At 36.5% G+C, this 12,805-nt stretch overlaps 1 protein-coding gene across 4 annotated transcripts in view; it reads right to left on the reverse strand.

Moving 5' to 3' along the window:
* Window positions 1–9,646: 9,646 nt before the first annotated feature.
* LOC142335219 (neuronal acetylcholine receptor subunit alpha-9-like) overlaps window positions 9,647–12,805 on the reverse strand; it is a 133,570-nt gene continuing 130,411 nt past the window's right edge. For all 4 annotated transcript variants that reach the window (XM_075383614.1, XM_075383613.1, XM_075383615.1 and 1 more), the window contains 2 exons: window positions 11,284–11,429; window positions 9,647–10,422 (listed from right to left, as the gene is read on the reverse strand). In XM_075383614.1, coding sequence (XP_075239729.1) covers window positions 9,787–10,422; window positions 11,284–11,429 — 782 coding nt within the window. In that variant the 3' untranslated portion in view covers window positions 9,647–9,786. The remainder of the gene's footprint in view (window positions 10,423–11,283; window positions 11,430–12,805) is intronic.

Genomic DNA, 12,805 nt, shown 5'->3' on the forward strand with positions numbered 1-12,805 from the left:
TGTGTTTTTGTTTGTTTGTGTATGTGTGCTTGTGTATGTGTGTTGTTTTGTTTGTGTTGTTATGTTGTGTTTTTGTTTGTTTGTGTATTGTGTATGTGGGTGTTTGTGTGTGTCTTTGTGTTTTTGTTTGTTTGTGTATGTGTGTTTGTATGTGTGTGTCTGTGTATGTGTGTGTATTTGTTTGTGTGTTTGTGTGTGTGTACGTTTGTGTGTGTGTGTGTGTGTGGGGGTGTTTGTGCGTTCTTGTGGATGTTTGTGTATGTATGTATGTGTGTGTTTGGTTTTTTTTGTGCGTGTGTGTGTTTGCCGTTGTGTGTTTGTTTGCTGTGTGTGTGCTTGTTCTGTGTAAGCGTGTGTTTACTATGTTTGTGCGTGCCTGTTTGATGAATATGTCTGTTAGTGTGTGTATGTATGTATGCATGGTGAGTTTTGTGTGTGTGCGTGTGTGCGTATGTGTTTGCTGTGTGTGCGTATGTTTGTGTGATCATATATGATTTTTTGCTATGTGTGTTGGCTGATGTATGCTTGTGTATGTGTGTATGTGTTTGTATTTATGTGTATTTGTTTGTTTTTTGTGAGTGCGTGTGTTTGTGTTTGCTGTGGGTTTGTGTTTGCTGTCTGTGTGTGCGTTTTTGTTTGTGTTTGCTATTTGTATGCAACTTTGTGCGTGTGTGTTTGCTGCGTGTGCGTGTTTGCTGTGTGTGTGTGTGTGTAATAGCATTTTACACCAAACATTGTTTCCACCATCATGGTTCTCTACACATAGGGAGATTCTTTTCTGAATAAAACCATCTTGGAAACGCAAACCAGAACAATAGCAACAACATTTGACGTTCATTACGCCTTTAATCTAGAAAAGCGCTCCCGAAGCACAGTTGTGTGTGTGTATGTGTGTGTTCGTGTGTGCGTGTGTGCTTGTGTGTTTTTATGCGTGTGTAAAATTGTGTGTGTTTGCTATGTGTGTATGTGCATTTGGGTCTGTTTGTGCGTGAGTGTGTTGCTTGTGTCTCTGCGCGCGGGTGTATCTGTGTGGGTGTTTTTTGTGTGTATGTGTGTGTATGTGTGTGTATTTAAATTTTTTAAAATTAAAGTCATCTAGGAAACATCAATCATTACAATAGCAGCAACATTTGGGCTTCATTACTACTTTTGTTGCGTGTGTATGTATGGGTGCGTGTTTGTGTGTGTTTCTGTGAGCTTGTGCGTGTGTATGCGTGTGTATGTGTGTGTGTTTGTTTGTGTCTTTTTATGCGTGATTTTGTCTGTGTGAATGTTTTTTTCGTGTGTGTCTGTTGTGTGTGTGTGCATGTGTGTTTTCTCTCTGTGTGTGTTTGCTATGTGTGTGTGTGTTTGTCTCTTTGTGTGTGTGTTTGCTATGTGTATTTGTGTATGTTTGTTTGTGTTTGCTAAGTGTATGCGTGTGTGTGTTTGTGTCTGTTTGTGCGTGAGTGTGTTGCCTGTGTGTGTCTGTAAATGTTTGTTGTTGTGTGTGCGCGTGTGTCTGTGTGTGTTTGCTGTGTGTGTGTATATGTGTGTGGGTTTAATAATTTTTTACACCAAACATTGTATGAATTTGAACCAGAATGATTTTCTACACATAGGGAGATTTCTTTTAATTTAAAGCCATCTAGGAAAGGCAAATAGCAACAACAGTTGATGTTCATTACTTCCCCTAGTCTAGCAAGTTGCTGCCATGACACGGTTATGTGTGTATGTGTGTGTTAGTGTCTGTGTATATATTTGTGTGTGTGTGTGTGTTCGCATGCGTGTGTGTTTTTGTGTCTTCTTCTTATGTGTGTGTATATTGATTGTATGTGTGTGTTTTTTTTACATGTGTGCGTGTGTCGCTGTGTGTGTTCTCTGTGTGTGTGTTTTTGCTATGTGTGTTTGTGTTTGTGTCTGTTTGTGTTTGTGTGTTTGCTATGTGTGTGTTTGGGTCTATCTGTGCGTGAGTTTGTTGACTGTGTGTGTCTGCACGCGCGTGTGTCTGTGTGCGTGTTTGCTGCGAGTGTGTGTGTGTGTGTGTGTGTGAGTGTGTGTGTGTGGTGTGTGTATATGTGCTTCTGTGTTTAATAACATTTTACACCAAACTTTTTTCCAACATCATCGTTTTCTGCATATAATCAAACTGTACCTAAAGTCATATAGGAAAGGTCAACCAGAACGATAGCAGCAACATTTGAACATCATTACCTCTTTTGTCTACAAAATCACTCCTAAAATTCCGTTGTTTGTGCATGTGTTTGTGCCTGTTTATTTGTGTGTGTGCGTGTCTGTGTGCATGGGTGTGTGTATGCATCTGAATGTGTGTGTGTTTGTCTTTTTATGTGTGTGCTTGTATGTGTGTGCGCGTGTGTATGTGTGTGTGTGTTCTCTGTTTGTTTAAGTGTTTGCTATGTGTGTGTGTGTTTGTGTCTGTTTGTGCGTGAGTGTGTTGCCTGTTTGTGTTTGTGAGTGTTTGTTTGTGTGTGTGCGCGCCTGTGTCTGTGTGTGATCGCAGTGTGTGTCTATGTGTGTGTGCGTGTGTATGTGTGTGATTGATAACATTTTTCAACAAACATTGTTCCCACCATCATGGTTCCCTCTATATAGGGAATAGAGAGATGTCTCTTTTTAATTCAAGCCATCTTAGAAAAACCAAGCAACATTGGAACACTAGCAGCAACATTGGAACACATGACTTCTGCAGTCTACAAAGTAGCTCCCAAAAACCCTTGTGTGTCTGTGTATTTGTGCTCGCGTGTGTGTCTTTGTGTGTGTTTGCTATAAGTGTGTGTGTCTGTGTCTGTTTGTGTGTCTTCGCTATGTGTGATTGTGTTTTTGTTTCTGTTTGTGTGTGTTTTCAATGTGTGTGTATTTGGGTGCGTTTGTGCGTGTGTTTTTGTGTGCATGATTGCTGTATATATATATATATATATATATATATATATATATTAAAATATATATATATATATATATATATATATATATATATATATATATATATATATATATATATATATATGCGTGTCTGTGTGTGTGTTTGCGTGTGTATGTGTTTTAGTGTTTTTGTCTGTTTATGCGTGTGTTTGTGTGCGTATGTTGGTTGTGTGTGTGTGTGTTTGTTGCGTTTGTACGTGTTTCTCTGTGTGTTTTTTTATGTGTTTGAGTGCGTATGTGTCTGTTTGTGTGTGTTTGTTGTGTGTTTTTGTGATTGTGCCTCTGTTTGTGTGTGTTTTCTATGTGTGTCTATTTGGTTGTGTCTGTGCGTGTGTTGTCTGTGTGCCTCTGTGCTAGTGTTTCCGTGTGCGTGTTTGCTGTATATATATATATATATATATATATATATATATATATATATACGTGTGTGTGTGTGTTTGCGTGTGTATGTGTTTGAGTGCTTGTGTCTGTTTATGTTTGTGTTTGTGTGTAAATGGTAGTTGTGTGTGCGTTTGTTGTTTTTGTGTGTTTTCTCTGTATGTGTGTGTTTGTGTGTGTTTGCTATGTGTGTGTGTTTGTCTGTATTTGTGTGTTTGCTGTTTGTGTTTGTGTTTGATTGTGTGCGTTTGGTATGTGTTTGTGTGTGTGTGTTTCCTGTGTTTGTCTCTGAGTGTTTGTTGTGTCTGTGCGCGCGTGTGTCAATGTGTGTGTTTACTGTGTGTGTCCATGAATGTGTTTGTTTGTATTTAATTACATTTTACACCAAACATTCTTTCCATCATTATGAGTCTCTACATATAGGAACATTCTTTTTTCATCAAGGTCATATATTAAAAGCCAATCAGAACGATAGCAGCAACATTTGAACTTCATCACTGCTTTAGTCTACAAAATCGCTCCAAAAAACACTGTTGTTTGTGTATGTGTATGCGCTTGATTGTGTGTGTATGCGTGTGTGTGTGTTTGTGTTTTTTATATGTGCGTATATGTGTGTATGTTGGTTTTGTGTGTTGGTTGTGTGTGCGTGTGTCCTTTTGTGTGTGTTTAATATGTGTGTTTGTGTTTGTGCCTCGGTTTGTGTGTGCTTTCTATGTGTGTGTGTATATGGGTGTATCTATGCGTGTGTTGCCTGTCTGTGTTTGTGTGTGCGTGTTTCTGCGTGCGTGTTTGCGCTCTCTCTCTCTCTCTCTATATATATATATATATATATATATATATTTATGTATATATATAAATATATGCGTGTTTGTGTTTGCGTGTGTATGTCTTCGTGTGTTTATGTTTTTTTATGTGTGTGTTTGTGCGTGTATGTTGGTTATGTGTGTGTTTCTTGTGTTTTTGCGTGTTTCTGTCTGTGTGTTTTATCTTTGTGTGTGTGTGTTTGGTATGTATGTGTGTTTGTCTGTTTATATGTGATTGCTGTTTGTGTTTGTGTCTGTTTGTGTGTGTTTGGTATATGTGTGCGTGTCTTTGTGTCTGTTTGTGTATGAGTGCATTTCCTGTGTTTGTCTCCGAGTGTTTATTGTGTATGCGCGCGTGTGTAACTGTGTGCGTGTTCGCTGTGTATGTCTATGTGTGTGTGTGTTTGTGTTTAATTACAATTTACGCCAATTTTTTTCCAACATAATGGTTCTCCACATATAGGTTCAATCTTTTTAATTAGGGTCATCTAGGGAACGCCAACCAGAACAATAGCAGCAACATTTGAACTTCATTACTGCTTTAGTCTACACAATCGCTCCCAAAACACTGTTATTTGTGTATGCGTGCGTCTGTGTGCGTATGCGCTTTTATGTGTGTCTTTGTTTGTATATGTGAAAGTGTATGTTTGTTGCGTGTGTGCTTACGTATGTGTGTGTGTCTTCTATGTCTGTGTGTGTTGGCTATGTGTGTGTGTGTGTTTGTGTCTGTATATGTGTGTTTGCTTTGTGCGTTTGTGTTTGTGTCTGTTTATGTGTATTTGCTATGTGTGTTTGTGAGTTTGTGTCTGTTTGTGCGTGAGTGTGTTGCCTGTATGTGTCTGTGAGTGTTTTCTGTGTGTATATGTGCGTGTGTGTGTATGTGTCTAAAAACTTTTTACACCAAACATTGTTTCCACCATCATGGTTCTCTAGATATAGTGATAATCCTTTCTAATTGAAGTCATCTATGGAAGGTCAACCAAAATGATAGCAGCAACATTTGAAATTCATTACTTCTTTAGACTTTAAAATCACTCCTAAAATACTGTTGTGTGTGCATGTGTGTGTGTGCCTGTTTGTGTGTGTGTGTGTGTGTGTGTGTGTGTGTGTGTGTGTGAGTGTGTGTGTGTGTGTGTTTAAAGCCATTATACACAAAACATAGTTTCCACCATCATAGTTCTCTACATATAGGGATATTCCTTTTTAATTAAAGTCATCTTATAAAGGCCAACGAGAACGATAGCAGCAACATTTGAACTTCATTACTTCTTTGGTGAACAAAATCACACCTAAAACACTGTTGTGTCTATGTGTGTGCGCGTGATTGTGGGTGTGTTCGTGTGCGTGTGTTTGTATGTATGGGTGTGTATGTGTGTGTGCGTGTGTGTTTGTGTGTATATATGCGTGCTTGGGTCTATTTGTGCGTGAGTGTGTTGCCTGTGTGTGTCTGCACGCGCGTGTGTCTGTGTGCGTGTTTGCTGTGAGTGTGTGTGTGTTTGGTGTGTGTATATGTGTATGTGGGTTTAATAAAAATTTACACCAAAAATGTTTTCCACCATCTTTTGTCTGCAAAATCGTTTCTACTTCTCTGTTCAATTGAATTGCATTGAGCAGTAGTGAAAAAAAAAGAGAATATAGCAAGAATTAATTGTATTGCTGTGTTTGGCTGAAAAAGCGATTTTTTTACCAGCTCCTCATTTCAGGCCGAAATAAGTCAAAAAATTTGTTATGTTTTTGGAACTTCCTTTATAGAAAGGCCAAGAAAAATGCAGAGAAAAAATGATGGTTTCGTGTGTTATGTATTTGGCCTTGTCATGAGGAAAGAAGATTCTATTTTTTCTCGAACATTTCAGCGTACTGTATCATGAAAAATTTTTGAGTTTCCATGTTTCATTTTTTGAGATTTACATGCCTGTAGATTGTCTGCTTTTTCTCTTATTATTCTTTACTTAATCTAACAAAACTCAAACTGAGCACAGCTCGAGCAAAACACATTGAGAACATAAGCTTCGCAGAAGGTCAGAGTTGCGCTAGAACTTTTAGTTGGTGCCCAAATTCTCAAAGAGCTCTTTCTGAAAGATTTGTGAGTTGTATTGATCATCAGCACACTCCTAATTGTCGCTCGCGAAATTGTTTACAGGCCATTTTTTGATCTTATATCCGATGTAGGGATAAATTGATTAAGATTCAGAGAAGTTCTGAGCTGAGATTACAATTAAAAGTTGTCAAATTTTAAGTTAGTTTTTTCTATTTTTTTCCCTCATTTGGAAGAGGACATTACTTTTGATAGGTAACTTTGCTATTAATTTTCGAAAGAAACATGTATCAATTAGTTCTCTTATGGATGCAGATATCACTATTTTGTAAAACTTTTCTAAATGCGTTCCGGAGAACTTCTTTAAAAAATCAAATTAATTTTCAGGTGTTATTGAGAAAACTGCAAAATTTGGCTTGTATGTTTGGTTTTGAAGTGATTGTGCACATAAAACTACAATTTAGGAAGTAAGTTTGAAAAAGCTGAGAAATACGGCCACAAAAGAGAAGAACGTGCTGATTGATGATCGCTTTTTCGGTTATTTAATTCTTTGATTTATTATTGCAAGTTTTTGAAGTCTATTGTTTCTATTTCAAAAAAAATTAAAAGAAAAGTTTTAGGATTGCCGTGAATTTTTGTGAATAGAAAAGATTTTATGAAGAAAAACATTTGCTTCCAGCTAAAGCTGTAACTTCCCTAGAGAAACGGAAGTTTAACAAGTTTAATCAGGCAAATGCAAAATGTTTGAAGTCCCTAAATGGGTATAAAGGAATCTTCAAGAATGGTTATTAAAGTCAATACACTATTCAATTTGATGAATCCAGATAGATATCATTAGAGTGAGATTTCAATTGTAAAACATTTTCAGCATGTTTTGATGAATTAAGATACTTCCGGAACTCTGAACGAATTCTGGGACAAAGGCACATACATAGTTTTAATGATATCCCCTGATATTGATTTCTAGAAAAATTTTAAGAGCAAACCATAACTTGTAAGCATTATGGTCCCATAACAGAATTAATAGATCTTGACTTGCGTTGGTCATCTCAAACTCAAATCACAATCCTGATCCTTTAATGAGATCTCTCCTGTAAAATTTTAAATTCGACAGTAAATATCATCTTTTTATTCTCAGTTTCTTGTTTATTTTCTATCAGCAGGTTGTGGACACAGAAATTTTCAGAGTCATGAAATAAGTTGAAAAAAAACTCAATTCGCTTTTTGACCGTAATAATCATTTTCTGCTCAGCCATTTTCTTTTCAATTCTGTTCTGCTGGCTGAAGACGCTATAACGTGAGAAGATTAACCAATGTGTCTGTACCGCTGTCTAAGTAGAAAGGAATAATGAGACGAAATACTAGCAAGTTTAGAAAAATGCATTTGAGAAGGAAGTTGTAGGGATCAGGAAAAAAGGAACAAAATATGGAACCATGTGAAACACTGTAGTTACAACACTTAAGTTTATGAGACATAATTGTGTTGTAGATGACGGCGTATGAGATGGTGCAAAGTCCTGAAAGCTTTTACAAGGGAGATTTCAAAGTGTGGCGACTACTGGGCAGCTCCTACTCAAATGAAGACGGCAGGCAAACTGCCGTACTTTAATTGTACACAAAATAAAGTGTCAACATTGATGCGTTCTTACACTTTGTGCCATCCATTCAGAAGTCAAAAATCTCAACGTAGAGGTTACTATAGTTTTGGGCAGAGGCTGTGTGGTTATCAACATACCATCAAACAAAAGAAAATCTCATTTCGAGTTCAAAAAAGCTTTGAGCGTGATTGACTTTTCTTCAAACCTTTTATCAGTCTTTGGCGCATTAGTCAACAGGGAGGTCAAAAAACGGGCCACAATTGCTCTTTCTTTGTCAAACGCAGAATATCGGCGCATGACAATAGTGGTTCAGGAGCAACGCTACCTAAAACTACTTCTGGAAGATACAAAACATACAATAGCAATTGAGGAGGACAACCAATGTTTTATCAAGCTTTGCTGTAACCCAGTCTTTCACATCAAAAGCAAACAAATTGAGACAAATTTTCAGTTCATTCGAGAGAAAACAGAAGATCAGGTAATTTCAATTCAATACTTTTCCACCAACAACATTAAGTAATCTCAACGCCATCTTTACGCAAATCGAATGTTGAGATAATCAGAACAGTTTTGATGGGAGCAGACCATACGCAATCAGCTAGAGTCTGAGTCGGGCTGATTATATTTTCATTTCAAACTAAAGTCTTAAATTTAGATAGTAAAATCAGAAAATCAAAATTGCCAGTGTTTTTCAGACAAGGGCAAACTAATTCAAGTATTTTAATTGGTATAAATGAATCTTCAAGAAAATGTGATTAAAATCATTACTAAGTTCCAACTGATGAATCTAGAGAACTGTTGTTTGAATAAAGTTATTCCATGTAAAATTGTTTGTATTAAATTTTTCTCAGAATGTTTTGAATGATTATAATAGCTCCGGGAGTGCAAAGGATTTCTTAGAAAAATGCAAACGTATGCATTTGTGCAAATAGATTTTGGGAAATTTGTACCAGTAAACCAAGTTTGGTAAAGCTTCCGACCATGGTGCTGAAGTCTTGGTTTTTTCTCACTGGTTATGGGTATATATCAAGTTGATGTTCAGCCTTTTTCATTTTAGAAATCCATGTCACCATCTTGATCTAATAATCAAATCTCTTCTCTAATTCTCTCAATCCTAATGTATTTTTTGCTTGTTTTGCCATTCTTGAAAGAATCATTTTTTGAACTTGGTCAAAATTGCGTTTATTCCTCGCAAAATTTCATGGAGCAATCCTTCAAGGTGAAGTGTTGAAATTAGTTTTTATTCGAAAGTGAAGTGATTGTATTCGATACCCTAACTATTCGAATGCAGACAACGTTTTTCTTTAAAAAAATTAATTGACTACTAAAAAGGTTTTAATTAATCAGTACTACATAATCCCTTGAAAAGATATTTGATCGGATCTCTCTTGCGTAATACGTACATTTGAGTCTTTTCATATGGTATTTTTCTCAATTTGCAAAAGTTTCCAAATTCCAATCAATAATTTTGTATAACAGATTTTACTTTATTAATTTATACAAACCTACTTGCCTCTTTCAGACATGCCAATGTTGCCATTCTAAATAGGCATTCTGATGTGTTCTGGCTTTTGATCCTATTGTGTGTTGGAACTCTAAAGATTCTCAAACTTCTGATAGCAGTGTACATATAGAATTGTTTCGGTTCTTTAAATTTTACTGCATTGGTGTTTTACTGCATTAAGGGTGGTCGGCAAGAATGTGAGTGTGTGCGTGTGTGCTTGCGGGTGTATATGTGTATGTGTTTGAGTGCGAGAGAGTGTGTGTGTGATTGGCTGCGTGTTCTCGTATATAAAAGCTTCCTCCTGCTACAAAATTAGAAATCACTAAACGTCTTTAATGTGAGAATCGAAGTGTTATAGCCCAGAAAAATATTTAACCGATATACAAAACTGTTGAAAATGTATTTTGGAAAGAAAGCTTTTAATTTAACCCACTGACAACAACAAGTGTCACGGAAATACAAAAATATGATCAAAATGTAATGAGAAGTTTCGCTGAACAAATCTACAAAACTAGCAATTGATTAATTAACAGTAGTCCAAAATAGTGATTAAATAGATCTAAAGTACATGTAAGCGCCGCCGATGCTGCTAAGAAGCATCACAAATAGCAAAGCATTCATGCGATTCAGAGTTTCAGCTAACAGTTTCCACTCGTCGATTATGAAAGCCTCGTTGTAACTCAAACCAGTGCCCCAATCCGACATGTTGTGAACATTTTGCACGAATGGCTGCATCTCGTTAGGGTTACCTGACATTCCACTCGGGTCGAAGGGGAATACTTCCCCGGTACTGCCTCGTTGCACCCCGCGTTCCTCCAAAATCGAGGGTATTTGCAGTGAGCTTGTTCGGTTTTTATAAGTGGTGCCGTCACTTGGGTATCCGTTATTTGGCGTGTTAAGTAACCGACCATTCGTGTACTCGGTTCCTGTTTTAATAAAGGAGGACTCATTAGTCTCGTAGAGATTTTTGTCAACGTATGGGGTTCCATTTTTGCCTTTTGAGTCCATTTCGTTTGAGTTGGGGTAGAACTCGTTGCTTGTGAGGTTAAAGTTGCCATAGTACTCCGAGGAGTAAGTCCTCCCTACTTGGCCGTGTAAGGGTGAGTTATCCATGCGGTAGAAATTGGTGTATGGATTCCCTGGTTGCATCATTCTGGGCAATCTCGGACCCAACACTTTGTTTACCTAAAATCGCAGCTTCCTCTCAAACTTTTCAGCCACGCTTGTTTATTTGATGTTTCAAAATAGATTGCATTTTTGTAACTAATGATCCCGAGTTGTTTTCAACGTATGAACGAATGGCATTTTTTAAACAAAATTGAAGTGAATGTTTTATAACAAATATCCTTGTATAGTCTTCAATATAAAGTAAACAAGTCTTAAAAAATTGTTTCCGAGAGCTTAAATGCCGATAAATCACGAATGACAAAAGCCTATATTAAAGTATGGTCAGTAAATTTGCTATCTGTTATGTTATTCTTCGGATCCTCGAAACCTTGCGACAGTTTCCGATTTATTGCTTGTTATAAAATTTTACACCACAATCGTAAATTGGATCAGTTACATGTCTGTCAGCGTGACGAAAACCATATAAATTTTTGTCGATGTTTCTTGTTTCTTGGTACCCATGCAAAGATCTTTCAAGTTGGTGATATTTTGATGTTTTTTTTTGCTTATCACATGTCAAGGCTTGGTCAGGATTTCTCATGTTTAAGTATATTTCTTATCAAATCGTATCAAAATTCAGTTCAATGGGAAACCATTTGACCTCTAGGATTCCTCTTCAAGAAAAGACGTTTCAAAAAGCTCAGACATTTTTTCAGAGTGGAAACCCTGTTATCTTATAGTTCCCATTTCTTGAGGATAAGTGGTTATATGGCATGCCAATTATAGCAAAATTGTTTATGACGTAAGAACTGTCTCACGCCGATGTCTCCCTCTCTCTCAATTGGAGGCCACAATTTGAGAAAAAAAACATGGCGACCTGTACAATCGCATGTAATAATGACACTTATGACGTCATACGTCTTGTGTTGACCTACTGACCTTGTAGAGTATGAACCTGGTGACCTTGGATGCCCTTTTGTTCTTGGATCCGTGGTAGCAGGAGAGGGAGATTATCTGCATGGTTAGAGAGAGCCCAATAAGAAGGATGGAGCACACGAGGAATATGCCCAAGACTGAGGTGCCACCTAGAGCACATAAGAAGAGTAGTGATGATTAAGGTTGACAAATGCGAAAGCACACCACCTCATTAGCCTATATTTCCTGTCTTTCTCTTCAAGGTCGAGTTTGAATTAATTATACCAGATAAATCAAAAATGTATCTGTGAACAAAAGAGGAGAGCTATTCAAACTTATTAGACCTCAAAGCCTAGCCAAACTGAGTACGATAATACCACCAATTGCTGTAAAAGTAAAAGTATTGGAACTAGAATTGGTTTTTGGGTATTATGTGCATGTCGATGTTTTGTATTTTTGATAAATACAGAATAATCTGCGACCGAGAAGTGCTGATGTGAAATTTTTTCCCCGTCATTCTCAATTTCAGAGAATGAAATTGGGATTAGTATCATACTAATTAACATTCTATGTCATCATTTTCAATCATTCGCTATTCTTACAGTTTTGCTCCTTTTGCTGAACCATTTTAAGTATGATAATACTTTTAGAGCTTCAAATAATGTAATATCTAATACGAATTAACAGAAACGAATGAGATGCAGAACAATTTAATCTGGCCACTTGGCATTGGTTTCAAAAATTACATTTAACAAATTTAGACGTAAAAATGTGGATAACAAGAACAATTTTTCAAGATGACTTGTTGCCCAAACTCTCCAAGTTAAACAGCAATTTTATCTACATCGTAAGCTAATTGTTTTGACCCACTTGTTGGGGGAGGAACTATATGCTCAAATGGTTTTTTTTGTTCAGACAGTTTTGGCCGATCGATATATTCATCGGAGAGAGTTGAGACTGGTATCATTAGAAAGCTCGTCCAGCGTAGAATGTGGAATTAAACAGATTTTTTTTATTTTCGTTTTTTTACAGGGAGTTATTGAGGTTTAAACTTTTGAGAAAAGTAGAGTGATTTCGTTTGATAAAATTTGTTAATATTTTAAAAACAATGTTATTGGTTTTACTGTTAGGGATCAAGAAAGCTCGTCAATTTGTTTTATCCGAGTTTTTTGGTTAATATAATTTGTAGGAAGTAGAGACCTAACATCTGCTGCAACAATCTTTGAGAACTCCAAAAAAGATAGCTGTTTATTCGCTTCCTATAAAAGTTTTCTGGATCCGGGTTATATTAGGGCGCGATCTTTATCACAATTTTTTTGCAGTTTTGTTTTTTTATGTTGATTACTGACAAAAAATTTGCAAATCACGGCACAATCAATGACAGATCCTATTGACAACAAAAAAGGCCATACTAAAATATAGTTTGTTTTGAGAGAAAAGCTCATAGTTTTTATGGCTTTGAGATTGTATTTTCGTTAACGTTAATAAACTGCTCTTTGTTTTGGATTCATTTGTAAAGTTTAATTTTTAGTTTCTTATTTTTAAT

The sequence above is a fragment of the Convolutriloba macropyga genome, chromosome 2 (genome assembly GCF_964194025.1).
Source record: "Convolutriloba macropyga chromosome 2, txConMacr16.3, whole genome shotgun sequence".
NCBI classification, from domain to species: Eukaryota; Metazoa; Xenacoelomorpha; order Acoela; family Convolutidae; genus Convolutriloba; species Convolutriloba macropyga.